The sequence below is a fragment of the Notothenia rossii genome, assembly GCF_949606895.1.
Source record: "Notothenia rossii genome assembly, chromosome: 9".
Taxonomy (NCBI): Eukaryota; Metazoa; Chordata; class Actinopteri; order Perciformes; family Nototheniidae; genus Notothenia; species Notothenia rossii.
In genome coordinates, this window is record NC_136907.1 from 56624998 (window position 1) to 56651666 (window position 26669).

Consider the following 26669-nt stretch of genomic DNA (forward strand, 5'->3'; position numbering starts at 1 on the left):
TTGAAGAAGTACTTTTCTCTCTTTGATTATGGTCTGATTTATGGTACTCAGAGCTTTCCATGACATTTCTCATATACTATTCAAGATAAATAAAAGTGTACTTTTCTGAGCAAGCACAATAACCCTTGAAATAAATAATAAAACGGCTTTATAGACAGATTCTATGTCTTAATACCAGACCCAACAGTGCATCTTGGGCAAACTTGATCAACTCTCCTGCAAAAGAAAACTACACATTTTAAGGCATAACCACTTCAAGATTGGTTGCCATCATTGAAATGTTTGTTCATTAAATTTACTCAATATTCTCTTATATTCAAATCACAATCATCTGAGTCTATGCTATCAGAAAATAATATAGCATAGAGCCGCTCCTGATACTGATTTTCTTTCCCCAGCCAATATTCAGGCCTCGGTTTTTCAAAGTGGCACACGTAATCTCCACCTATGCAGAGTTTAGTAAACATGTCTGTCTGCAGTGACTGAATCCACTCGGCTATTATAGGACAAAAAGCCCACCGGATACCCCCAAAAACAGGCCGCTCAAAGCTCTCTTTATGAGTGGGCTGTGAGGTGAGAGTAATAGGCCTAAAGACAGTGTAGACCGTGGCTTCTCAACCTGCTACCATTGGGGCCACATACCAAAGGATCCCATTGGGCAGGGACTGAATAAATTCCCCCTCCACGGCTGATTAATTGCAACCAATGGATGGGTTGTCAGGAGGAGGAGAAGGAGAGAAAGCCGAGCCCTGTCAGATGAAGGGTGGGATAGATGGCCGCCCAGAAGCTAGGGGTCACCAACAGGTTACATTATTCCTTACATTCAGAAAGTCGTTCAGCAAATCAGGCGTCATTTGTCACACTAAAACGTGTTTAACTATGCGCTTCTGTGTGTACACACTGGTCTGCGTTTCCATCCAAGTTTTGGCGGTGAGCATTCTTTGGAATTTACGCAAGGTGCAAATGAGCGAAAGACAGGGGGATACATTTCACCATTCACCAACTTTATGTCCAACATTCAGGTGTCATGTTGAATTAGACTTGGTAGTTTTATCCAGTGTACATAAAAACGTTATTTGTTGTGCTACCGTTGTAAAACAGGATCTGCAAGTCACTTGGTTAGACAGTTTGGGCCCCAGTATGTAATTCAATGGCGCAAATAAAACCTGTCTCTTTTAGAAAACATAAATAACATTTAAGAAAATAGAAGGAATAAAGGTCTATCTCCATTCTCTTGTTTGTGCTACATGATTACAATCATTAACTGAAACTGCACACGTTAGCTACTACAATCACCACACAACTTATCCTTGTAAACTCAGATGTGCTCCTTACCTTGACTTTTTCCATGGTGAGGAACTTGATGCAAGCACAGCATCAGCCCATCTAATAATCCCAATGATGACTGAGACCAAAATCTCTATGATACTTATAGCACAAACCCTACCAGGCTGTAATCCTCAAATATCTTCTCTTAGGGGGAGGAGGAGGTGGGCTAGTTTGGTTGGTGTTTTTGTAAAAAAGAAAGGAGGGGGGGGAGGCCAAAAGGGGTCCGAGAAGGGACAAGAAGGCAGGTTGTTTCTAGGGCAAAGGGCAAGGTGTGGGCATCTGATAACAGAAATATATCTTGCACTAAAAAAGATGTTGGTGCGACTTACTACATGTGCATTCACTTGTGGACATGTTTATATGTTCATCATGAGTGATCGATTATCCTACTTAGGTGTGCATGTATATGTGGGGATGTGATTTCAGGAAATAATATGAATAATCACAGATTCCCTAATTGTCATTGGATTTTCAGTAATCTCTTTGCATCTCAGCTCCATACATGGGACATGTAAGTAGCATGGATCTATTATAACATTTTTGGTAACCACTCAAATTCTACGCAATCTGTTTTGACAGTCTCTTTTTGCAATTCATTTTCTGCGAGCGTAGGATGACAGCACCCTGTCAAAGCATCGTTTAGACAATCTCCCAATCCATTTCAGAAATAGGTTGTTCTCTAATGTGACAATGGGATAACGTGAGAGCAATTGAACAAGCGAGATGCGAAGAGACGTACTGAAATAGATACGGACACTGAGAACTGAGAGAGAGATAAAGTGCAAAAGGAAAGGAGTTGTAGAGCGAGGCACAGGGGGCACTGCAGCCGTGTGCACCGTCCACCCCCCCCTCCACCCCACCCCCTCTCGCTTGTTCACTCATTTGCTTAACAAGTTCATTTGTGCGTAGGCCTTCATCGGGTATCAAGTGATGCGCGAGACTGGCCTGCGGAACTGTTGGCTCTCGCAAGCTGTTCACCTGCATCCCTCTCACCCCTACACACCCACCCTACCACTCACAAACATGTAGAGACACTGACACACAACCAATCGCAACAGCGTAGATTATTCACTGGCATACATTAGGGCCAATAGTGTGAGTAAATGGTGCGTGAATACTTGGTTCAAGCTGCAACATTTCCACGACATCAGCTGTGGAGCTTAGATTGAAACTGTTTTGTTTATTGTTCTGTTGGTTTTAGAGCTGACATGATTTGAAACTAGACAGTAACCTTAATATATTTGGGTTTCTGATTTTTTGTCAGAAGATTCCGCATTTCTTGTGTCGCTATGGATGATAGCTTGAGTATTTAGAAATTGTAAGTTAGTGCATGATGCTTTCTTGTCATTTTAGTGGCAATCTCTTCTCACCAATTGGTTGTCTACGATGTTTTAACTCCATCTTCTTGAATTAGCTAAACCTGCTTGGAAACTCAGACTAGGTGGTACAACATTTTTTAACCAAGTACTATCCACAACTTTTGCTTACAGGTTATGTAGAAACATGCTCTACCACGCAGGGAAATGTGCCAATAAATTACGATACAAAGACTTCAAAACAGACTTCTCTATTTAATGTCCTTCCCCATTCCATGGGCAGCATAAGACGTTGGCACAACACATTCAGTCAGTTGTCTGCCAAAAAAACATTTATAAATTAAACCAGAACGGAAGTTTTTATGATCAACTTTTTATTATTAAACAATATCTTATCATATTTAATATGTTGACAGGATCTCCATAGTAACACAATGTTAACAGCCAAAACCCCAAGTTATCTGCAAATCCAAGCAACTGTTAGTGAGCGTAAAGGGTACTTGCAAGGCAATGCTAATGAAGGCATATATTAATTTGAGGTCATTCATTAACAAATCCTGCTATTCCTTTTTACATTTACTTTATATCGGTTCCCTCTTTTTTCTTCTTCCCAAATACATACAACTTTCTACATTGTCCGTCCTTGTTATTCCTCTTTGTTTTATACCTCTTCACTTGAGGCTGTATTAACAAGCATCATCTGTGAAGAGTTGCCCTCAATCCTTGCACTGCAAGTGTGCAAGGCAAGCACACATGCAGCCTCAACAAGCATTATCCCCCCCCCCCCCCCCCCCCCCCTCCCAATATCCCCTGCTAACAGTGAGAATGCTGCTTCAACAAGCCTCATCATCAGCTCTTTCTCCCCTGGTTCTTGCCTCCACAGCTGGGGAATAAGCCTCATCAGCCTTTTCTCTTCACCTTTTTTTAGAGTATTGCTCACACTAAAAATAATCTTCCAAAAACCTCACCATTGTACTGCAAATGTTTACAGGTTGGAATAGTAAATCACGTTTGAGTACTGAGTTGTGTGCTCTGTTGTGATAACGCAGATCATTCATAAAATGGTCCATGTTAGGCTTTGGGCATCCCACATAGAGTAGGGGGTATGGTTTTTAATGTACCCAAGGTGGTCTACATTAAACCTTAATAATACAATCCAGTTAAATATCTTCAATGTAAAAATGTGAAAGTTTGAAGTAGACCAGTAACTAGATGTTGAAATCCGTGATTTAACAAGATTTCAAACATGTTTTTCCAACTGATCAATGTTTCCTAATATCTGAGCAAAAAGTCCCTCAATTCTTCACTGACAAAGACTTCCAGGACAAATTACAAGAGCTAATCAGTAACAACAATTATTGTGAATGTCCTTTTTTCATATCCAGTAAACCTGTATTTTCTCTTTTTTACCCGGTGTTATTTTCGACTTTACAGTAACATGGCACCGGAAGCAGGTTAATTAAGCAGTCAAAATGTTTTGCTGGTAACACATATTTTTTATATCTGTTACTTATTAAGCTAGTTTTCAAACTCTAACACCATTTTTTAGACAGCAGAAAGACGGAATGAAATACTCACACTTAAGCAAACAATCTGATATGGATAACAATGTTCCAATGCTTCATGATCACATCCTAAATATCATCAAAGGAAAATAAATCACCTCTAAAACTCCTTTTGGAAAAGAAAAGGAACAAGAATGTTTTAGCATTCAATGTATCCGGACAAACTGACTATATTGCCTATTATAACAACCTAGTGAGGCTGTCCAACAACATCATCTCTGACCCAAACCATGTTCTGAACAGTGAATATGAACTGCTACCATCTACTCGGAGATACAGGATCCCACGTTTCAATAAAGTCAGACTGAAGCACTCCTTTGTGCATCAGTCAATCCTCACAGTAAACACAGAGCTAAATCCCAGATCAAATGCACTCTGAAGGTTCTTTGAGCATGTTTTCTCTCACTGATTGTGCTGTTATGTTAAATGTTTGTTGTTTCTGTTTCCTGTATTGTGTCTGGATACTTTGTCTGTTGATGTTGGACATGGAGCTGCTGTGACGCAAGTCAAATTTCAGACTTGATCAATAAAGTATTATCGTATCGTATTGCTATGAGTTTGCTTACTTGTGTTTATTTCGGCTGTGAGCAACTTTGCTTACATTATGGGTTACTACTTCTTACGTTTACTTAAAGCAAATGGTTTGGATCAGTGGTTCTTAATTGGTCAGGCCTCGGGACCCACTTTTTCCTTTGTCAATAAATTGCGATTTATAATATATACGCTTTTCAGCATACATTATTAATTAAAGTGAAGTACAGTGCATATATCCCTTGTATCCCTTCACAGAACTAAAGAATGCTTTTAAATAAGGTTTAATGAGATGATGGAATCAAAGCTGAACTGTATAACATAAAGAGAGCACTTTCACTATCCGAAGTGTTTATGATGCGCCAGCGGACGTCATAAATGTGCGTCTGCTGCTGTGGGGAAACTATGGAAACTACAGTGTTCTATAGCGGACTACAACATGGATGTATAATAAGAACGAGGGACTACTGTGTAAACTCATCTAGAGACTCTGCACCGTGCTCTGATGCTGTTGTTTTATGCTTTATGAACGTGGACAACAGAGAAACATATTCTTCATGACCAAAGTTGGAATTGAAATAAAAAAGGAAAGTGAAACTTTTGCTCGTCACCCTCTCCCTCCGGTCCACATTAATACAAATGATCCCAATACGTATTATTGTATGAAAATATCTTAAAATCAATACAAATGTATTTATTATAAACGTGAGTCCTTAACATCTATTACTGTGTACATCACCATTCAAACATCTTTTAAAAGTTGAACAAACCCCACACAGCTCAGTGAAATGTTGACTTTATTTGATCATTTCAGTAAAAACTAACGTTCATATTTCTCTTTTTGATTATAATACTGATGAACGTTCAGAACAAAGCACTTTGGGAAGTTACCACATACGTTTTAAAAAGCTTAATAAGCACCGTAACTTTCATGATATCATATCTCGGTGAAAATCGGTTGTTTCCGTGAACGGCCGACTGTTTTGTGACGGCAAATGCTGCGGCTGCAAGGCATTGTGGGGCAGCATTTTCAATAAGGACGCACGCCTGTATACTGGAATGCACATTAATTTCCTTACTACAAAATAATAAAAGGAATACCTGGTATGCAGGATTTATTCATTAACTATAATCAGCTGCAGGTTAGTGGCAAAGTCAACACAAAAATGTAACAACTATGCATCAGTTAATCCCTGGAACGTGTACAGGGTTGGTGAATATGCTGGAAAGGAAGCAGACTCATGCACAGTTTTAAAACCCACAGACAGGCCTACGAAACTGGGAATATTTAAAATCGAACAAACAAACAGAGAAGAGGCATTTAGTGTAGACCATTCCCGGTTGCTTTTGGCCAATTATTTTAAGTACCTTTAAACAATCAAGCTGTTGAGTGCACACAATGCTTCATTCATAATTATACATATTTATAATTAAATATAAACAATATACATCATGCAGTATGTTGTATGTTTTTTTTTTAAATTAAATTTAAGAAAGGATTTTTTGTCCTGTGGACTTTTTTGTCATTTACAGATTTAAAACCTAGCTCATATTTCAGATTCTGACCAGTGCAATTTAGACTAAAAAGGTACATTTAAATAAAAGTCTGAGCCATTCTTGTTATGAAGTTCTTGTAGCTGTGCAGTTATTTCACAATAACTGATGTCGTAACAAGAATAACCTCCACAATAAATTCATTCCAGTTAAAGGTTTTGTTTGATATCAATGACCTTCCATACTATTATCGCACAGCCATTTCACAGGGGAAAGCAAATCTGAATTCCCCACAATGGTCCAGTTAGGTACGGCTTGATATAAAGAGTTCCGGGAACTTGAATAAATGGGTAACCAATACCAGTTTGGTAGAGTCAAAGTTCAGGGTCTTCCAAGGTAACATAAGATAGGATGTTCCTCGCAAAGGCTTTGCTTGGAAGCAACTATCACCTGGAGTTCTTGGGAACTTTGGTTGGTTGTTTTAGAAGAAAAATCTAACATAGCTATTTTATGTCTTATTTATTGGTGTTTTCTTTTTTTTGCGTAAAGTCGGGGCTAAACAGGCCTTCTTATAGACCGCTGAAAATAACCCATATACCCGTCAACCCCTATCCCAGTGGTCAAAGGCTTCAAGTTGAAAAAATGTTGCCCTATGCCACTGAAGGCTCATGGCAGTTAACCCTTACAATGACCCCTGTGGGGGAAACTTCTGAAGCAATTGGAGACAGGACTCAGAGAAACACAAGGAGAGCTGGAGCTTTGATGGCAAACAGACGGTTTATTTGGAGCTTCGGCCGGAGAATTCACAAGACATGTCATGGGCCACGATCTGACCACACGGTTGAGATGCCAAAAACAATTCTGAAGAACCCTCCTGTAGCTCGAGGTTTTAACTAGTTCAGAGTGTAATAATCAACATTCTTCAATAGATAGACTGATCAGCTGAGGACACTGAATCACATTTCTTGTCGCTTATGGCTCGGGGTCATCTACACCCCGAGAAGGATGTGTTCCAGGTGTCCCACAACAATAACTCTCTCTGACCGAGAGTTACGCAGTCATAAACTGATAACAACAACAAAATGCTAGGCTCTCTTAAAGGAGATAGCATGCTGCCCAAGGCTGGGCATCTGCGTCAGAGTGCAAAAGAGAACATGCAGGGCAAAATATTGCCTGACAACCCCAACCTTCTTTAAGTTTTTGCTTGAGTAGGGTAACTCTAGTATGGCTACAAACTACTTTCACCTTTCCATATATGTATACGTTACTTAAAACCCTTATTACATGTTTACATTTACACAGATTGCATGCAAAATTAAGAGACATAACAGTACCTTGATTGACAGCTTATGTGTTGCTCAATATTGAACCATCTAAAAGTTTTGACCCCCTTTAAACCCAGTCAGGATAGCGACTCACTTCCTTCACTTGTCTTAAGCAGTTATGCAAAAATGCTGTCATTTTTATTGCCCCCATGGTTAGAAGCACATACTGAGACTTCTGCGTGTCTTATTTCACTTGACTAATTTAGCAACTTTCTTAATTTTTGGGATATTGACATCAAAATGCATTCCAGTTTTCAAGAACTGTACATTTTTAGACTATATAAGTACAATTTGGTTTTTTTTATCTGAAAATTGAACTGAATTGAAAGAACCCAATGAATATAAGTCAAAAGGGTGTCTCCCCAAATGTCTCATCAAAAAACAAAGTAACTTATATTGGTTATATTGGCTTATAAAAATTAGGGGTGTATTTGGTTGTGAATTGCAGGGTTCTGAATATACTACAGTTTAGATTTGCATTTCTGGCAAGCTTCCTCTCCAAATCAACTGTGGTGGAGGCTCACATGTATTGTAGTATTTGGAGCTTTTAGCCGTCAAACATGCAATTTAGTATGTTTAGACTATGGTTATAAAATAAACATAGGCTTTTAATTATATCTCCTGCAACTCCACAACCCTAAATCCCAGCATCATTAATGTATAGCAGATACATTGTACAAATATAATCCTTAATTTCAAGCCAGTCAAACAATTGACTAACCCTAGTGATTAGGGTTAGGGCTAACCCTAATCACGTCCAAATAAGCACAGAGGGAGGACAATGATATGTCCCTCCTGTTAGGGTATTTATTCACCTTCCAGCCAGGCATTATCCACTTTAATTCCTCTAACTTATCAGTCAAGCTTGCAATTATTCGTCCACCCAACCATGCATGTATTTATTGTATGACTGTGCTTCTGCAAGGCAGCTGTGAGCCCGCAAGCTTAACTTAGTGAAGTCAGAGGGCGACTGAAGGTTAGGGCCATCACAGGGGGATGGACAAGGGCTACACACAAACAGGACTGTGGAAACCCACACAACCATATGTATTCCTGTCTCTCTTTTCCACATGTGTCTGTTCCCTTGCTTGCTAAGCCTCAGTGCAGTGAGTAAACATAGATACTTTGCACTTCCGCTCCATAAACTGCAACTCCTGCCCCCAGATGAGCAGAGTTTGTGCGTGTGTGTGTGTGTGTGTGTGGGCCCCTGCTGGCTTCCACCGCTAAATGTAATGTACTGAACTACATAGCAGCTACTATATTATATTGGATTTCCGTGGATGTTTCAATTCCAATTCCATTTCAAAAGTTTTGGGATAATGTGTTTTTGCAAAATTCCGGCTAGAACAAACACCAAGGGTATTTAATATCACACTTTGACAGCCTGCAGGGCAATACGGTAAATATGTCTACTTATTTTCCAATAGGAGACAAAAACAGAAAAGGTAGGTGTTGGAGTGCAACAGTGATCTGGATAAATGCCACTACAGCGAATAATTTCTGCTTTTCTACACAACAGGCCTCATTAGCTTATTGGCAAGGCCTGCTATGATCCAGAAAATCTGCTTATATACAATGCAATAATTTGGGTCAGTCTATTAAAGCAATTCTTTGATTTATGACTATTTCAGGCCTGTGGTATCGACTAAGGATTCAAGGATTATTTATCGTTATTTTTCAAACGAAGATTGTACAACCAAAAGAAGTTTCAGTCCATTTTTTCACACAAGAGAAACATGACAACAACCAAAACAGTATTTCCTCCCTGTAAAGCGTCTTTTACATTTGTGTCAGTAGTTACCATAAACGGCAGTTACAAAAACAGCGAGCTCTCTCTGCAGATTATATGGCAGGCATCTTAACGTCTATGAAAATTCGACATCAGAACAATTTGAAACATTGTCCATCAACTTTGAAAATTGTATTTATTTATTTAGAAAAACTAAAATAGTTTATAATCCATCCTAATCGTCTCAAAGTGTGCAATTACAACAAATACAACATGCGTTACTTGAATAAAAGGGTAGCAATAAAAAAATGTATGAAATGGCATATAATATCCTGAAACTAAATGAAGTCAAAGCAATGCGTGCTGTTGTCGGGATATGGAAATGGCTCCCGATCTGATCTTTTCTTTCAGTAAAAAGGATGTCAAAGGCAATCACCAGCACTCACTTAGCAATTAGCAAATTCGTCTGAGCTCCTTATTACTCCAATTATTAGTCGAGCATGCCCTAAACGCACACATGAACTCGGATTATTGTCCCAACACCGCGAGGTCAGTCTACCGCTGAGAGGACGGATGCGACCCATGTAATGGCCGAGGAAATTAAGAAGCGGGGCTTTGATCGGAGATGGGCAATTCTTAATTTAATTGTTTTTGCAGTCAGAAAAAAACTACTTTTGATCGGGACTTTGGGTGGTTTTAAAAAACGGTAGAAGATTCTGTCGAGAATTTCAGAGATCATGGACGTTTTTGGGTGGGGTTGGGAAAGAGGCGCTTACAGCATCAGGTTCCTACATCTAAACACAATTGTATAAATGTATTCCAAAAAGTGCTATTGGTTTGTTGATTAATAGGGGGTGTTCAATGAGTGCTTAAAAATGTATGCAACCCAATCTAGTTTCTGTAAAAATAACTACGATTGCAAAAATAAATAAACACAGGCAATGAAAAGTGGCACAATTTTTTCTTTTGCATTTTCGCTAATTAAAGCACAGAGCAGCAGCAATTAAAAAACAATATGTTAATAAAATTGTCCATTTTCTTTTATAGGTGTTTAACTTTCGGAACTGCTCCAGCTATGGTATATATTTTCAGCATTATTATAAGTTTGTGTTGTTTAACACTGAGTGAGATCATCTAAAATATTTTTTAGAAACCCACCTTTTAATGATTCAAATTCAACCTTCTGACAAATTTAGCTAAACAAAAAAGTACCTTGCCCACACAAGACCAAGTGGTTAATTCACAGAAGACTTGAGTCATAGACTTTAAACTTAAACCACAAATAATCTTTGGGTGGTTTAGAGTTTAAACATAAAGCTGTGTTCTTATTTTAATAAAATACTCTTAAATGCCCCGTTTTGAAATAATTAGCAAGTTCTAAAATAATATAGTTGAATAAGGAAGAGCAAGATATATATATATATTCATACAATTTGGGACCTGTATCAACTAATTACCTGATGTCCAATGTGACCCGTGTTGAATGTATAACACTGGTTCAAAAAGGTATGCATTTTTAACAAAAGAAAGCTTACTGTTTTAATGAACAAAGGCATTCATGTTTGCCCTCTATAAGAATAGTGACGTGACTGCTGAAAGCTGTATACATACATTAACATTCTCACTGGCCTGCATAGATAACCTTTTCCCCTCTACCGTTTGTTTCTCAATATCAATGGCAGAGCCATATCAGGTGTACCTGCATCAATGTGTCTGGTTTATGACATTTAACATAAAACACATCCACAAATCCAATACCTTCAACAAAGCTGATAAGAGTTGCTGTGGAGCAAGACGATTGTGTGAAGTTCACCGGAAAAACTTCAGTGGGTTCCTGATGATAACACTCATGTATTCATATTTATAATTATGAACCACACAGTCCTGTCAGTCAAAGCTTTGGGAGAAATAAAAAAAACGTGTGTTAACAAATAAACAAGGTCCAGAATCAGTGGAGATGTGTCCTTATTTAGCTTGAATAAAAAAAGCACCTTGGCTAGAGTCAGCGGAATAGCATGGGGACTGCTGAGTTTTTAGTTGTGAATGCATACACACAAACCCACACACACACCTGCATACACACTATGCAAATCGAAGTACCTTTAACCTCCCACTTAAAATACATTCTTGAATTTTCTGTGTGAGCAGATGTGTTGGTGTTTTACATGTGTGTGCACAAAAACTGTTTGCCTATCTTTTTATGTGAATGTTTATGTGTGTGTGTGTGTGTGTGTGTGTGTGTGTGTGTGTGTGTGTGTGTGTGTGTGTGTGTGTGTGTGTGTGTGTGTGTGTGTGTGTGTGTGTGTGTGTGTGTGTGTGTGTGTGTGTGTGTGTGTGTGTGTGTGTGTGTGTGTGTGTGTGTTTGCCTCCAGAACTGTAGCAAGCTGACTCAGCCTCGACAGTAGCAATCGGAAACAGGAGACAAGGACTTGGCTAACAGCATCAACCGGCAGCAAGGTCGGATGCACACACACACAGAACAACAAAGAAACTCACACACACTTTTTGTTTCTACCTGCCATACTGGAATCAACTGTATATCTTATCTTAAACAGATCAGAGGAGTTAATTGTTTCAACGTTTTTCAAAGTTAGGAGAGAAAAAAGAAAGCCAAGCAAAGGATGGATGTGCCAAAGTGTGCGATTAAAGCAGCTTGTGGGTGGGGGGGAGCTGGAGGGGGGTATAAATATCGCCCTTTTCTGGACACTTCGGCTTTTCTACTCTGTCACTCTCTTTCACACACACGGCGGACCAGCCCACTTCCTTACCAACCCCATCCCTCACAGCGCTGCCCAGACTTCCCACTGCAATTACTTATAAAAACTTTTCAGGGCCGCCACACGTGGTCAGGTTTTTAAAGAGCTGCGTCCCCCTCCTCACGTGGTGCGGGGGGTATTGAGTCGTCACAGACCCCCTGAATGATCACCGAAAAATAAGGCAGCGTAGACAATAGCTCGTCTTGATGAATTCAATTCTTTCAGGACCCTGTACCGTTGTCCAGGCAGCTCCGGACAAAACAATCGTTGCCTTGATAGTCCAAGAAAGACACATTCGCTCGGTTGCTCTTAGAAACTTCCTCCAACTACTTCCGAATTGGGATCTAAAGATAATATACATCTGACCGGAACTTGTTAGGTTCTCTCAGTCCAAGAAGTCTCAGTTCGAACTCTTTTAACAAGATGTTTCCTGCTGCTTAAGCTGGTTTGAGGCGCAACTAATAAGAGAAGAAAGATCAACACGCTCGCTGGTGATTCCAGTAAAAAATAAAAAAAAGTTAAAAAGCAAACAAAATGACAGCTTGAACTGACCTGGTCTGCGGTGGTAGCGGCAGTGGTGTTCGAGTCGGACATGATTTGACGCTGTGACCCAGTGGTGCTTCTCTGCTGGCCACTGTAGGCTCCTTCATTCACACCTTGTCTTTCAGTTCCGCAGCGAAAGAGGGGGGAGAACACACAGTATACCCTCCCTTTTGCCCTGGCTTGATTAATGCCTGAATTACTTTCACCTCATTTCATCTGATGGAGCTCTGCTTCCTCTCCGCCTCTCTTGCTCATTCGGCATGGTAGCCCACTCTCTCTCCCCTCTCTCTCCCCCCCCTCCCTTCCTTCTGCCATCCCGGCTGTGCCATCCCTCCCTCCTTTGCGCTCTTACTTTTTTTACTCACCCCGCCCTCTTTCCTCTCTCACTCTTTTACTTTCTCTTTCTGCCCCCTTTTTTCTGTCTTATTTCACCATTTCAGGAATATGTGCCATCCCCCCCTTCCCCCCCTCCCCCCCCCACCGGTCCCCCCTTTTTCCCCAACTCCCACCAACCCCCCCCCCCCCCCTGTCAAAAAAAGAAACACAGGAGAGATCCACAGTCTTTTCCCTCTACCTCCACAATGAATGGCTCGTTGTCACTCCAGCACCTAGGCTGAATACAGAGCAAGTAAGCGGGAGAGAGGATGGGGGCTGTGGTGATGGGGACATGGTGGTGGGGGGTGCTAAACTTCTAGTTAAGCTGACCGGAGTAAAGTGGGGGGAGGTCTCGAGCACTCATGGGCTACGGCCAAGCTTTCTCTCTCCCTCACTCTTTCTCCCAACAGATTAAAGCGGGGGGACCCAAAAAAAAGTGAGGAGCCCACAAGTGAGGAGCCTGCACGCCTTCCATCAGACTCCCCTACCTCCCCTGCCTCCCCCCTCCACTCTTTCTCCCCGTCTCTCTTATTTCTTCCGTTTGTTTTCAGAGGCAGCTGCTGCAACTCTGCAGACCACCAACAACTTCCCTTTCAGCGACACTTGACTCTTCCAAATCCTTGTCCGTCTTTACACCCTGACATTGCCAATGCTCCCCCCCCACCACCACCACCACCACCACCCTCTGCCGTGTCACACCGAGAGGCCGGCGGAGCCAAAGCCCTCCTCCTCCGCCTCGTATGCGACATGTTCACAGAGTTACACCCTTTCAAATTCAAGCGCTTCCCTCCTGAGCCTCTGTTTTGTCGCACACACATTGTTATGCCTGTTAGCCACCATATGGCTACCCAAAACAAAAAGAAGAAGTGAGTGTGAGAGAAAAAGGTAAAAGTGCATTCGCTATAGAGCTGTGAACAAAAACATCACTCGTGCAGCAGAACGAGACTCGTCGTCAATTCTCTGACAGGATTTGGTGCTGGTAATGTCAACAGTTGACAAGCAACTGGCGCCTGGCCTAATGGGTGTTTGATAGCCGGGGACAATGGTCGCTGCCGCTTGAGCGGAGGCCCTCCAGTTAGGTTTAACACAAGACGAGCAACGCAGACAGGATGCTATTCATTTGTCTATCAATTCAGAGGATTAGAATCTCACAGGGGATCCAATGAAGGAATCATTACCATATACCCGCCCTATTCAGTGTGCTCAGAGGAAGTACTGAGGGCAATGAAAACAAGTGCCCGCACCAAACAGTCAAACATCTTGACATGTAAAATGTACAGCCCAGTATATAGATATTTTACAGGGATAAAAGGCTTTTAAAATTACTTCTGTCTGACAAAATAGTAGATTAACCATCGTCTGGCAAATAACAGTTTTCAACGTTATCTTTTCTTGGGTTATGGGTCCAAACCAGTTCAGACCACATTTCATCAGTCAAACAAACAAGTAGCTTATGCAACCTACATTCAACACCACACAAACGCACACAAGCACCAAGGTACACAAGAAAAAGTCAGGCAACCCCTTAATCACTCATATATATATATATATATATATATATAGATCCTTAAGAGGATGCTCCTTCTGGCTTTTGTTTTTAGTTCTGAAAGTTACAGCATTGGATACCCAATTGTACAAAGGTATCGCACATATTGATCTTCAGGACAAAGTCATCTTTGAACTGGCCTCTATAAACAAACATACTTAAGTTTAAGCCAAGTGGCCTGAATCAGAGCTTGTAAAAAACAAAAGTTAGTTTTCCTCGCGACATGAATGCGTGTAGAGGCTGCAGCTGGCTGTTTGTGGAGGGGGAAGGATTTGTTTCATTACTTAATTACCCTATTATTTGAGGTCATTTAACTCTAATTAGAGAAGCACAGATGCTGCTGCTGATAAAAACACCAACTTGTTTAAATTCTCACTTGTTTCTTGATGCTATCTACAATACAGAACGGCCAGTGTGAGAGAGAAACAATGTGGACAAAGTGTATGTTCGCTACATGTTGAAAACCACTGAGGCCTTTTGATGTTAAAGAGCCTGAACTGTTCTTATTTGGACTCTTTAATTTACCTTCACGTCCACCGACTGCGTACAAGCATGGATTTACTACCCGTTTTAAATATGGGGCAAATATTTCCAGAAAGACTCTACTGACAATGATATTCTGTCATTCAGATGTACATTCAAAACAATGACAGATTGTCCGTTTCAGAGGGTTGCATAAACTGTTGGACGCAGGGAGGGCTACAGCTAACAATTATTAATCCTACAACTGTTTTCTCAGTTAAGAAGTTAAGCGGCGGGTTCAAAGTTTAATTTTCAGGTTTTCACAGCGATACGTTTGGATATTGCTTTTATCTCTCCATAAATTGCCTGTGCTATTGGCCTTAAATAACTCATTAAAGGATTCATTGAATATTAAAAATAGTTGATTCATCTTTTGAGCTGTAGATTCTGTAGAGTTTCCCCTGTAAACCACGAAAAGCCAACATTAAAAAGGAAAAGAGCAGAAAGACTAACATAAAAAGATCACTGAGAAGGTCGGGAAGAATTTCCTCAAGGCTTTCCTGTCAACCACCGAGCACATCCCAACATCAATTACAGGTTAACCTGGGGCAAAACACACACATCGATCAAACAAGCCATCACTAAACATACAACACATGCATCAATCAAAAGGAGATTGAGTAATAAAATAAAACATTTAAAAGCTAAGAAGGCTTCCCTTACCTGATCCTTTTTAAACTCCAGCTCTGACAAAGCAATATACAGCCTGATGACCGTAACAAATATGCAGTCATTTTAAGATTAATGGAGCCCAGGTCTCTCAATTAGGCTTTTTTACGAGACTTTAAATCAAGAATGCAGCATGATTGCAAGCAAGGTGAACTGAAATTAAGATGCAGTTTGGAATTTAAGCGGACAGCAAATGTAGCTACTGCTCTTAGTTTAATAAGGTAAGTAGCTTAATTTGACACATTGGATTCAAACTGCTTTTGAGGACACTGAAATCATTTATTTTACACTCTTTTTATATGCAACAGGTCAGCAGAAGTAATTAATTTGGCTTCAACGGGGTATTAGTGTGTAACTGTGTCATAAAAGCAGCAAATGTTTTACAATTAGATACAAATCAAATTAGTTTACAACTAGAGCAAACCATGCTTGGACTGGATGTCTGTTGAAATTGTCAGCAACACTTTTTATGATTTTATGTCTTGATGCATTGTCTTTATCGCTGTATAATCAAAGTTATAAGTCCTCAAAAATATGATGCTTTATTACAGTAATTTTAACACAGTATAATGCATTGTATAATGACTGATATGTATCATAAGACTTCATCAATTCTGTAGCTGCTTCAAAATAAAAGCATCCCGCTGTTCAGCTTGCAGTAAATAAACACAGCTCTATTATAGCTGTTCAAAAGCAATTAGTAAACACTTATTGTTCAGATATCTCAATTGGAATAGGAAGAAATAATTATTTAATTATAATCAAGTCTGTAAAATGGTAGGTTTCCTGTTGACAGCCGGCCTCAGATGCCCTGTACTTTATTTGCTTCGGGAACATTTAAAAGCGTTCTCTGCAAAGTCCACACTTCACAGTCCAGGGTTTAACATTTTGCAATGTGTATATTGCAGTGAAGTTATGGGCGTCTGAAGAGAGAAATACTGAAGTGTCTTTCAGACCGTGAAGGACAAACTTGTTTTGGGAGCCAATGACTCCATAAGCAAAGTGGAAAAAAACAGCAGGCTGGGGGTAGAGGATGAGTGACAGATGAAATCAAGACAAAGGTGAACCATCAAACATACAGACAGGGTTCCGGGAATAGAAAATTATCTCCTTTCGTTTGAATTTTTTCCACTTCATCTCCTCTCTCATGTTTTTCTCTTCTTTTTTTCAAAGCACTCTTATCTGTGTTGACTAAGAAATTCAAATATCACCAAAATGCTCATGTAAGATATATCTCGCGCATGCCTTTCTTTTATGAAAGTTTGGTGACCCAAAAGGCCAATGAAACACAATTAAATATTCACTAGGGATTTACCAAACCGTGCAATTGTACATAATGTTATCACAGTTGGAACACTGTGGGCTTTCTGTTTCTCTGTGTTTGTTTTGTGTGTGTTTCCTCCCCCAGTCCGAAGGCGATGACCTGAAGTATGAGGGGACTGGGTCCATCTGTGATAAGTACTGTTTTCTTTTTGTATAACCTGGAAAGTTATCATCTGATAAGAATTACATGTTTGCTGTTGGAATGGATCAGACAAAAGCCATTTAAATAATTGTTTGTCTAAAAGATAGTAGATTGAGTTTAAGTGATGTTACATATGCAAGTCAGCATTTACACAATTATGCCCATTCACGCAAGGGTGCCACCTGCTCAAGGACACTCAAATTCACACACCATTGGCCATGCTATCGAGAGGAACTTGGGGTTAAGTATCTTGCCCAAGGATTCATCGACATTTTGAATGCAGGGGCTAGGAATCAAACCAGTGATCTTACAATTGGTAGAAGACCACACTATCCGACCACCTTTCAATAGTAACAAAAACCAGGAGCTTATGCAACTTAGATTCCACTTTGAAGTTAGCACACAAACACACACAACCACCAAAATACACAAGGCAAGGAGAGCAAACTCCAATGCTGACAAAGCAAACTAAATGTCACCCTTTAACATGGTTGGTAGTCGGCATAGTGATGGCATTACGGGTACTGTTGAGCTTAACCACCTCCCTATGTATTCTACTTTTCCCAAAATGTATAAACCATTTTATGAACATTTATAAAAAGTCATCCGTATGACTTAAAAACACATTAAGAAGGGCAGCTTGATGAAATTGTGTGCTGTTGGTGAGATGGGCTTTAACTATGTGAATAAAACTGTACACATTAAAAGAGATATATAGCTTCTTGCCATAAATCCTTATTTCTTGTCCTTTAATATCGATGGATCAGGATGCTTTTACCCTGAAAGGCTATTCCTTGAGGGAACCAACCGCCAAGTCTAGGCTTATTACATCATCCTCGATCTATATATCTGTCCCTTAAAGCAATCTGGTTAATATCTCTTCACCTCTCGTTAGCTCAACATGCCTGTGATGGGACGTCTAACTGTGAAGGGGGCCTTGAACTGAATGAGGCGTCGATAGGCCGGACATTTTCCCCCGTCCTGAGCACTACACGTGAGGAAACGCTAAGAGAGTATGGCAGAACAGTCCAGAGGAAGATATGATAAGAGAAGTAATGACAGGATGAAATAAGCGAAGGGACGGGCCGTGAGGAGACACGGGCCGTTTCTCAATGTCGAGTATACCTGCTGCAGAGCCACTATTTCAATTATACTACGTCATCGAGTGGCGCTGAATGCTGGGCATTTAACATGCATTTAAACAGTCCTTCTGCGCCACTCGATGACGTAGTATACTTGAAATAGTGGCTCAGCAGCAGGTTTACTCGACATTGAGAAACTGCCAGAGAGAGAGAACTTCACAGGGTTGAGGTTCACAATAGGACAAGCAACGCAGAATAAAAAAGGGTAGAAACACAAAAAAGCTCAGTTTTGCAACAGCAGGTCGGCTTTGTCCAGCGCAACAAAAGGAAAAAATGTATTGAGACTGTGTTAGAGGGGGAAAAAATCAACCTTTCTTGTTCAGTCCAAAACAACCCAGCTATTAAATTGGAAGCGAGGAAAGCAAGTGTGTGAGGAAAAACAGGCATAAAAAACATCAGTTGCAGAGCAGATAAAAAGAGAAAAGATCATAGAGATGTTTTTGTTTGGAAGTCAAGCTGACCTGAGCCCAACACGACCCGACAAGGCCACGCTGGACACCCAGGGGAGAAAGACAAATGACGGAGAGGAAGACGAAAGAGCAAAGAAGAGGGAACAGAGAGACATTTCCAACGCTTGGTTTAACTTGAAGTTTTCATGATAATTTCTCTACCCATCCCTCACCACTTTGGCTGGGAGGGCCCCAGCTGTTCGGTCTTGTATAAATAGCGTGAGGCTTCAGCTAGGACCCCCGGGGAGAGCGGGGCTCATTGGAGAGAAGGCATGGGAACAAATCGGGCTGGAAAAAGCACACAACATACACATTTTGACAAACATATGGGACATTGCTGGGGATGAAAGTGAGGAACATGTGACTGAAGTAGGCCTCACGTGGCAGAAGTCAGTGTCGCGCTCGGAATGTGACGAGAGGTAGAAAAGCGGAAGGCAGAAAGAGATGTGTCATTTTCCATTCATCTAAGCAATTATAAATCGTTGCAAAGATTCTTGATCATCAGCAACTCCTCTACAAGGCGTTTGCAAAGACCGCAAAATCCCAAAACTAGATTTTCTTTTTACCTTATGACATCTATTCGTAAATATATTGGTGATAAAGATAAAGGTTTAGTTTACCTAAGGCCTTGTTTAGACTTCCGATTACAGCCCGACCGAATCAATAGTTTTGTTCAGTGTCGTTTGTCATAATAGACGACAACCGTTGCCACATCAAAAACAACGAGTGAATTTCCTGACAGAAAGCCTAACATGTTTGATTCTTTTGGACAAAACTAAAGGTTCTATCAGAAACTAACCAAATCTTATCCAGTGATGATTAATAATTGGTTAAATGATTGCACAATACTGAGCAATTTAGTATTTTCAGCTTATTGTTTTGATAGTCAGAACAGGCCCACAAGTTTCATGTGTTCCTCTTCACAAGTAGATGGTTAACAATACATAGCATTTGGAAGCTAATGAACAAGATCAGTGTGAATTTAGGACGTAAATTCAGAAATATGACACCAAATTAATGCTAATGTTGCCGTGCGACTATATGCATAGCAAACTGCTTGCAAACACGCTCACGAAAACTATGTCAATGCTGTGTTTTCTGCTGCTCCCATGTGTCAAAAACTAATATTACAGTTGATAACCGGACACTTTTATTTTCAGTAGTACATAAGTGACAACTACTGAAAATGCCAGAAAGGAAATTGGCTTGCTTTGAAAATCGAAAATCAAACTCCAATGGCTTGGGCACTTTAGGCTTGTATAAAAGTATATTGGAAAAATGATAAAAACAACAAAGAAATACTATTATGGTTACTCTCTCCCTCTAGAGTGTGACTCTAGAGGGAGAGAGCCACCGCCCAGCACTGTAGATAGTCAACATTCAAGCTGCGAAGATAAGCAGTCAATATAAAAAGTCGAATATTTCATAACGGCCTGTTTGATTGCCCTTTTTCCTTGATGACTTTATTTTCCAAATAACAGATGTTGGCTGCTGCACCTGGATCATGTTTGACCACAGTCAACTGGGAACTTTTCTGTAAAGCCAAATAGCATTTCTTGATTCCAGATCAACCCACCAATGTTACAGTTTCCCTGTCTGAATGGAGCTAAAGAGGGGAAGGAACAGAGAGGAGGAAAAGTGATAAATAACATTAAGGAGTTTTGTCCGCCCCTGAGAAAAGCACCACCCCCCCATACCTAAATATGGTTCTGAAAGAGCCTTTGAAAATAATTCAATTGGAAACCGTTGAAAATGATAATAATACCAAAGGAAACAAAGGGAGATATAAGGGTTCCATTGTGTGGACACAATGTCAGAGCCCTGTCCTTAATTTCACTGACTTCAGAGGACGGAGAGGGAGAGTCCCAATTTTTTCTGAACTTGCTTGTATTTTTTTTTTGAAGTCATAGGGAGGGGGACCCATTAAACCAGAAACAGAAAAGGAGAAGAAGAGAATCAGAAAAACGACATTTTCTGCCCGAGTCGTTTTTCCAAATGAAATCTAAAAAGGTCCGAAACACAATGGAGCCCCTTTTTTTCCCCTCTCTGTGTGTGCGTACACGGGGGGTTGGATGGTGGTGGGTTACCTTTTAAACAGTGCCCAGCAGTGGACGTGTTTGGCATTTGTGGCCCTTGTCCCTCAATTGTACGTTTGCCACAGTGGCTGCTGTTAAACTGACGTTTGGCGCTGCCTGTTCCACCGTACGGCTGCTTGTAGAAAACAGTTATTTCCTCATTAAGCTGGTAAGTCAGAAGGCGAGGGAAAATCAGAAACAGAAATCATGTCTGACTCTTCTTCCCCAACCTGCCCTTGCGGCTGTTTCTCTATATCTCTCTCTCTTTTGGTTCACATCTGTTTGTTGGCTCCTCACCCCAGAGGCAGTCAACACGGTTGCTGAGCACTCATGTTAACTAAACTGGCTCACTGGCAACTCAATATGTTTCTTACATAAGGACCGAAAGAGGGAGAGCGGGACATAATCCGTCTAGCTTCACCTGTAATAAGTGCACTCCTGTTATGTGGGGCACTTTCGGTAAAAACATAGCTCCAAAAGTCATAAGCAAATACATATATTTGGCGACTTTATCACACACATGACTACAAACAAACCAAGAGGGGGGAGATCAAATATTGTGAGTTTAAAATTGGCCCCTGGGTCACAGTTTGGGCTTCACAGTTTTGTCGAAGCTTTGAGGAAAAACAAGTTACTAAGGTACTAAACATATTGTGCATGTATTATTTTATAGTGTGACATATTGTATGGTAATTGAGGTTTTGTTCATATATTGTTTGGTAAATGACCATAAATGAGTAGTGTACAAGACTTTGCTCATGTATGTTTTATAGTGTGAGTGTGAGTGTGTGCGCCCAGGTTGTGGGTTCCAATATTTCTTCCCATTTAGTTTCCACTTCACAGCTTACAGCACACATTAGCCTCAAAACCTCTGGGAATTATGGCCACACAAACACTCAGTGACAAACTCATTCTCTCTCACATCCACGCACACACACAGATATAACACACAAAAGGCCCCTCACTCAGGAAGTAGAAAGAACTAGTGGGTAATAGGGCTGTACCCGAATATTCGTTCATTTGGGCTTCAATTTAGTTATTCGGATATTCGTTTAGTTAGTTTTTACCCCCGGTTTTTTTTCAAATTGAATTTATTGAAATCTCCAATATCAACGTAAGAGCTTGTGCCTCTTCGGGGGTGCTAACACTTAACCATAAACGTTATTGTTTACTTTCTCCATCTTTATATTTAGATATTACTTTTCTTCGTTAATCTCCGTCACGTTGTTTCCATAGCAACATCAACTTCCTGTCAACAGCGCTAACTCTCCTTCAAAATAAAAGCATGTCCATGAATTGGAAGCCAAGCCAAATTACACTTAAGACATATACAACTGCAACGAAAGTAACAAACACAATGAGATATCCTTTTCAATTTCAAAGAACACAAATTGAGTTGTATACATTAACAAATAACTATAAAGCAAAAATACTGTAGAATAACTAAATGAATGCCGTGAATACACGTGTTGAAGCGGTTCGCTGCTGATTTCTAGATGGCATGGCATTGAAAAAAAAAAGTTAGCCTATCATCCATCCTTACTATGGCATTTTAAACTTGATTGACGTACAGGTAAGCCAGTCTGAGATCCCATCTTTTCAAACACGCAGTTCACCACGCATTGGCTGCAAATCACAGACGAGCTGATTACCTAGTTAGCTAATTTATACAATTCTACTAAAGAAAGGGTATAAAATGTTGTATGGTGCCATACGGGTTCATGCACTTATGAGGGGGCCTCGCCTCCTCTTCTGAAGCGCAAATGCGGCGCATTATTATGCGCTTATGCGGTGCAATTTGTGTAAGCGCGCCACAGTTTACCCACCGTTTAGTCCACTAACACAGATTGGGCAGGGGCGGCCCTGTAGGTAGATCATTTGGGTGTCATTTTAAAAGTAGCTCCCAAGCTGAAAAAGTGTGGGCACCCCTGCTCTAAACCATTTAATAATTGAGGATGAAGAAGTCTAACTTTAAAAAGGTTTGCTAATGATATCTTTGATCAAAGGTCAGTTTAGGGGACCTCTTCCTCCATTTGGCCTTCATGGTGACTGAGGTGCAGTGGTGGTGTGCACGGCCAGACAAATAAACATGTGCTCAGTAGACAAATACGCAAAACCTACGTCCAACTCCTCCTACTCTCACATTCTCTTTACGTGTACTTAAAAAGTTAGGCTGCCAAAAAGGAGTAACTAAGGAATAACCACAAAAGAGACAGCTACCCACACAGTAAAAGCTAGTGCCAGGGCACCATCTGCTCATCCGTTGGGTGGAAGTGGTGGCTTCCAGAGTAGTCAAAGACATCGCAAGAAGATTGAGGAGAAGGGGGCTCCCTTTGAACGAGTAGGGGAATTAAGTTTGGACAGAAAGAGTCCCGGCAGAAGGCTACCAGCCGAGCCAAGCGGTAGCAGGAAGCGAGCGCCTTGTGTGTCGCGAGATTTACGGTGACGGGTACATCCACCAACCATCTGGACCCGCCATAAACACATTTAAGCAGACTGCAAAGAAAGGGCAGCGACTTCCAAAAATAAAAGGTGTTTAGAAAACATAACAGGAAGGGTCATTTTCACTCTCCGAAAAAAAAGAGAAAGTTGAGTGGATTTAGCATGTGATGACAAAACATCAAGAAGAGAGGGGGGAATGGAGGAAACGTTGAAGTAACAGTTGGCGATGAGAGGACAAGGTCTAAGATTCAGTCATTAATTCTCACTCGAACAAATACACTTTCTTTCATTCTTTGTTGTTTTCTCTGAGACACTGACATCACTGTCTAACAGGCGAGTAAACCAGTCCCAGCCCCGAGAAGTGACCAATCAGGAGAGGCGGTTTGTGAGCATGAGCCGTTATCATCATGCATGTTTACCAAGACAGATAAGGTTTGTGGGTCCGTTACACTCTAACCTCTTCAGTTCTCTTTGAGGAAAATAAGTGACTGATCAATGTTACAAAATCATTCTAAATTCTTGGCTGGTAGCTTCTCCTAGGTAATCTAATTATTATATTTTAAGAGCAAACAAAGACTACCTCGAGTCAAAAACATTTATATGACTGATAATAGGAGGTTATGGCCAAGAAGGGGGACTGACAGTCACATTTCAATGATAAAACGAACAATTAGGAAGTCAGGAAGTGTAACCAGGACTGCATTCTCACAAAATCATCCTCTTCAAATTGACCGATGACACATTTTTTATTTTCATATCAAAAGTTGTAACTTTACAAAGCTTTTATTTTGGCATTACCGAATGATTAACTGCTCCTTTTTTCGACAAAAACATCCGTGTGTTTCAAATGATGCTGTTAGATGTGATACACCTCATGAAATTAAACAGCAACCATTTAAATATGAATGTCTTCTGTTGAAGCACTCCATCCCTGTTTGCCCCAATCCCCCTATTGGATATAGGGTGAAATGGCATTCTTTACTTTGTGAATAATCTATGATAGGTCATTGTGCCATCTTTGTGTTTGCTTTCCTTTGTGTGTCTGAGGGGAGTTAATAAAAAGGTACTTCATAACTTCATATTGACCAAAGAGTACAAAAACAGGCACAACAAAATCTCTTCCATTGGGAAACAATTCAAATCTTCTGTGTGATATTAAATTACACTCCCATAGGTATCCATATCTACCCTGACAGAACTTGTCCAGCAACCTCTCAAAGGTTGATTGGCACACTGTCACTGAGCTGAAATCGCAGACAAACTAACGCAAAAAAAAGACAAGAATAAAATCTCCAGTCACCTTAAAATACTGTGAGAGAGCGAGAGGAGGAAGCAGACTGATACGCTGTGTATGCAAGCAAGGCTTCAAATGTGCCAGAATGTCAGAAAGTGGTTGGGGCTCAGATTTTGTGTTTATCGCCGTCTCAAGACGGACTGAGGAACTTGGACCACACTGAGAGAAGGAGAGAGAAGTGACCTGACTGCTAACAATGACAAACCTCAATTTAAAGCTTCCCACTTGCAGAGCATATCCCCAGTCACTGACACATTTACCTCTTGGCCTTAGTCTCTTATAAGCAGCCAGAGCACACAGAAAACATGTTTATTGTCTGATAAATGTGAAGTACTGTCAAAGCACGGTTGAGAGTTGTTAGCTGCAGGTGAAATTGTTGGGACTTTTCAGGACAGTGTTAACATTGATGAGTGCTTGAGCTCTGTGGAGAACAGCAGGTGATGACAGCTCAGTTAAGACTGAACACAACGATCACTCGGAGGTAAAATGCAGGATTTTCATTGAGTGCAGACGCGTGTATCTTTGTTGGAGGTGCAGATTAGACAAAAAGTATTACCAGAGTTAAAGTGGTTGTAAAACCTGGAGTAAACTAGAGAAACGTTGTGAACGTTTAATAAAGAGCAATGTGTTAAATAAGCAAAATAAAAGCTTGTTTGAGATCAAATGTGACCACCTTGACTTTTTGATTAAATTGGGGAAAAAGGGAGTAGAGTGAGACTCAACTGGTGGTCCAGCAGCTGCATCCCACCAGAGATGAGACTGTATCCATGTATAACATCTGCACTTGTGTGTGTGTCACTGAACAAAAGTTCAACTCACCACGATCCCGGCAAACTGCTTTGCTTCCATCCTTCAGGACCTTGTCGGCAAAGATCCCTTGCCTCTCTGCTGCCGTCTCTCTCACTCTCTGGGATGGACTCGTTCTGCCTTTCCTCGCGATCGGTGTGTTTCGAAGTTTTTGAAGAGTGTCTTGGTCCCCCTCGTGCCTCTTCTGCGTTGTTTTGCGAGTGTAGCTGGAGTGGCGTCGCCGCTTTGTGTTAATTCTGCCCTAATCCAGAAACTTTTCTATGCTGTGAAAAGAACATGTGACAGGCAGAGAGAGGGGGGGTGGAGGGGAGGAGTGGGTAGGGTGGGGGGGGGGGGGAAAGGCAACACTTTTTTTAGTTTCTTGTCCCCTTGGTCACATTCAACACAATGCTTCAGTCTTTGTACATGACCTGCTTCGAGGTAAAAAAAAATCAAATGTTTGCACTCAGAGTTTATTTAATAAACTAAGAAGGTAACTAAGAAATTAAAATTCATGGAAATCTGTTGAAAGGTTGCCGACAGAAAATTTAGAAAACATGTAGTAACAGATTTGCATTTTGTAGCAAAGCAGCTGCCATAACAAAGTGCCCTTTTGTTTAGAGAGATTAACTGTTAGGGTAACGTTTAGACTGCTCACTGACTACCGCTGTGGGACAGCCAAACTGGAAAAGAACACTCAAAAACAGCCCGGATTTAAAAGAAAGTGGGAGAAAAATATTTGAATTAATCTGAAAAGTTCAAGTTAGTGAGTCACCTCAAAGTTTGACCTTTGATTTGTATTTTTCACTTAAAGCCAATAAATATTTTTCTTTTGATTACTTTATTGGTTTAAAATAATTGTATACAGTAAAAATGCGTGGATTTATTTTGTTCAAATATAACCTTTCTGTAATGATATTTTAATCCGAAACAATAATTTGTGACTGAATTAGAGAATTTAGCCAGGATGAAGTGTAAAACAACGTCTTTCTCTAAAATGTATTATTTGTAACTGTTGTTCTGTAGATTATTCTCTTGTTTTATCAATTTGTCAATATATCCGTCACAATTTCCCAGAGCCCAGTGTGACACTTTGCGTTGCTTGTTTTGTTCAACCAACAATCCAAATCCCAAACATATCAAATTTACAAAGGTATACAACAGAAAGGACAGAAATACTTGCATTAAAGTCTGTCAAGTAATTTTTTTTTTAGACAAAAGAACTTTAATGCTTTATCATTCCCGAATTTTAAATAATCTGCTTACATCCATTATTTGTGGCTGATATACTGCAGTTCTTAGTCATCTTGAACTGT

At 40.4% G+C, this 26669-nt stretch overlaps 1 protein-coding gene across 4 annotated transcripts in view; it reads right to left on the bottom strand.

The window, feature by feature from the left end:
* slc6a9 (solute carrier family 6 member 9) overlaps positions 1-26669 on the bottom strand; it is a 70842-nt gene that overhangs the window by 38446 nt on the left and 5727 nt on the right. For 2 of the 4 annotated variants that reach the window (XM_079647260.1, XM_079647259.1), the window contains exon 2: positions 25387-25637. In XM_079647260.1, coding sequence (XP_079503386.1) covers positions 25387-25416 — 30 coding nt within the window. In that variant the 5' untranslated portion in view covers positions 25417-25637. Of the gene's footprint in view, positions 1-1335; positions 1459-12597; positions 12841-25386; positions 25638-26669 lie in introns of those variants that run through there. The other 2 variants (XM_079647258.1, XM_079647261.1) reach the window with 2 other exon arrangements.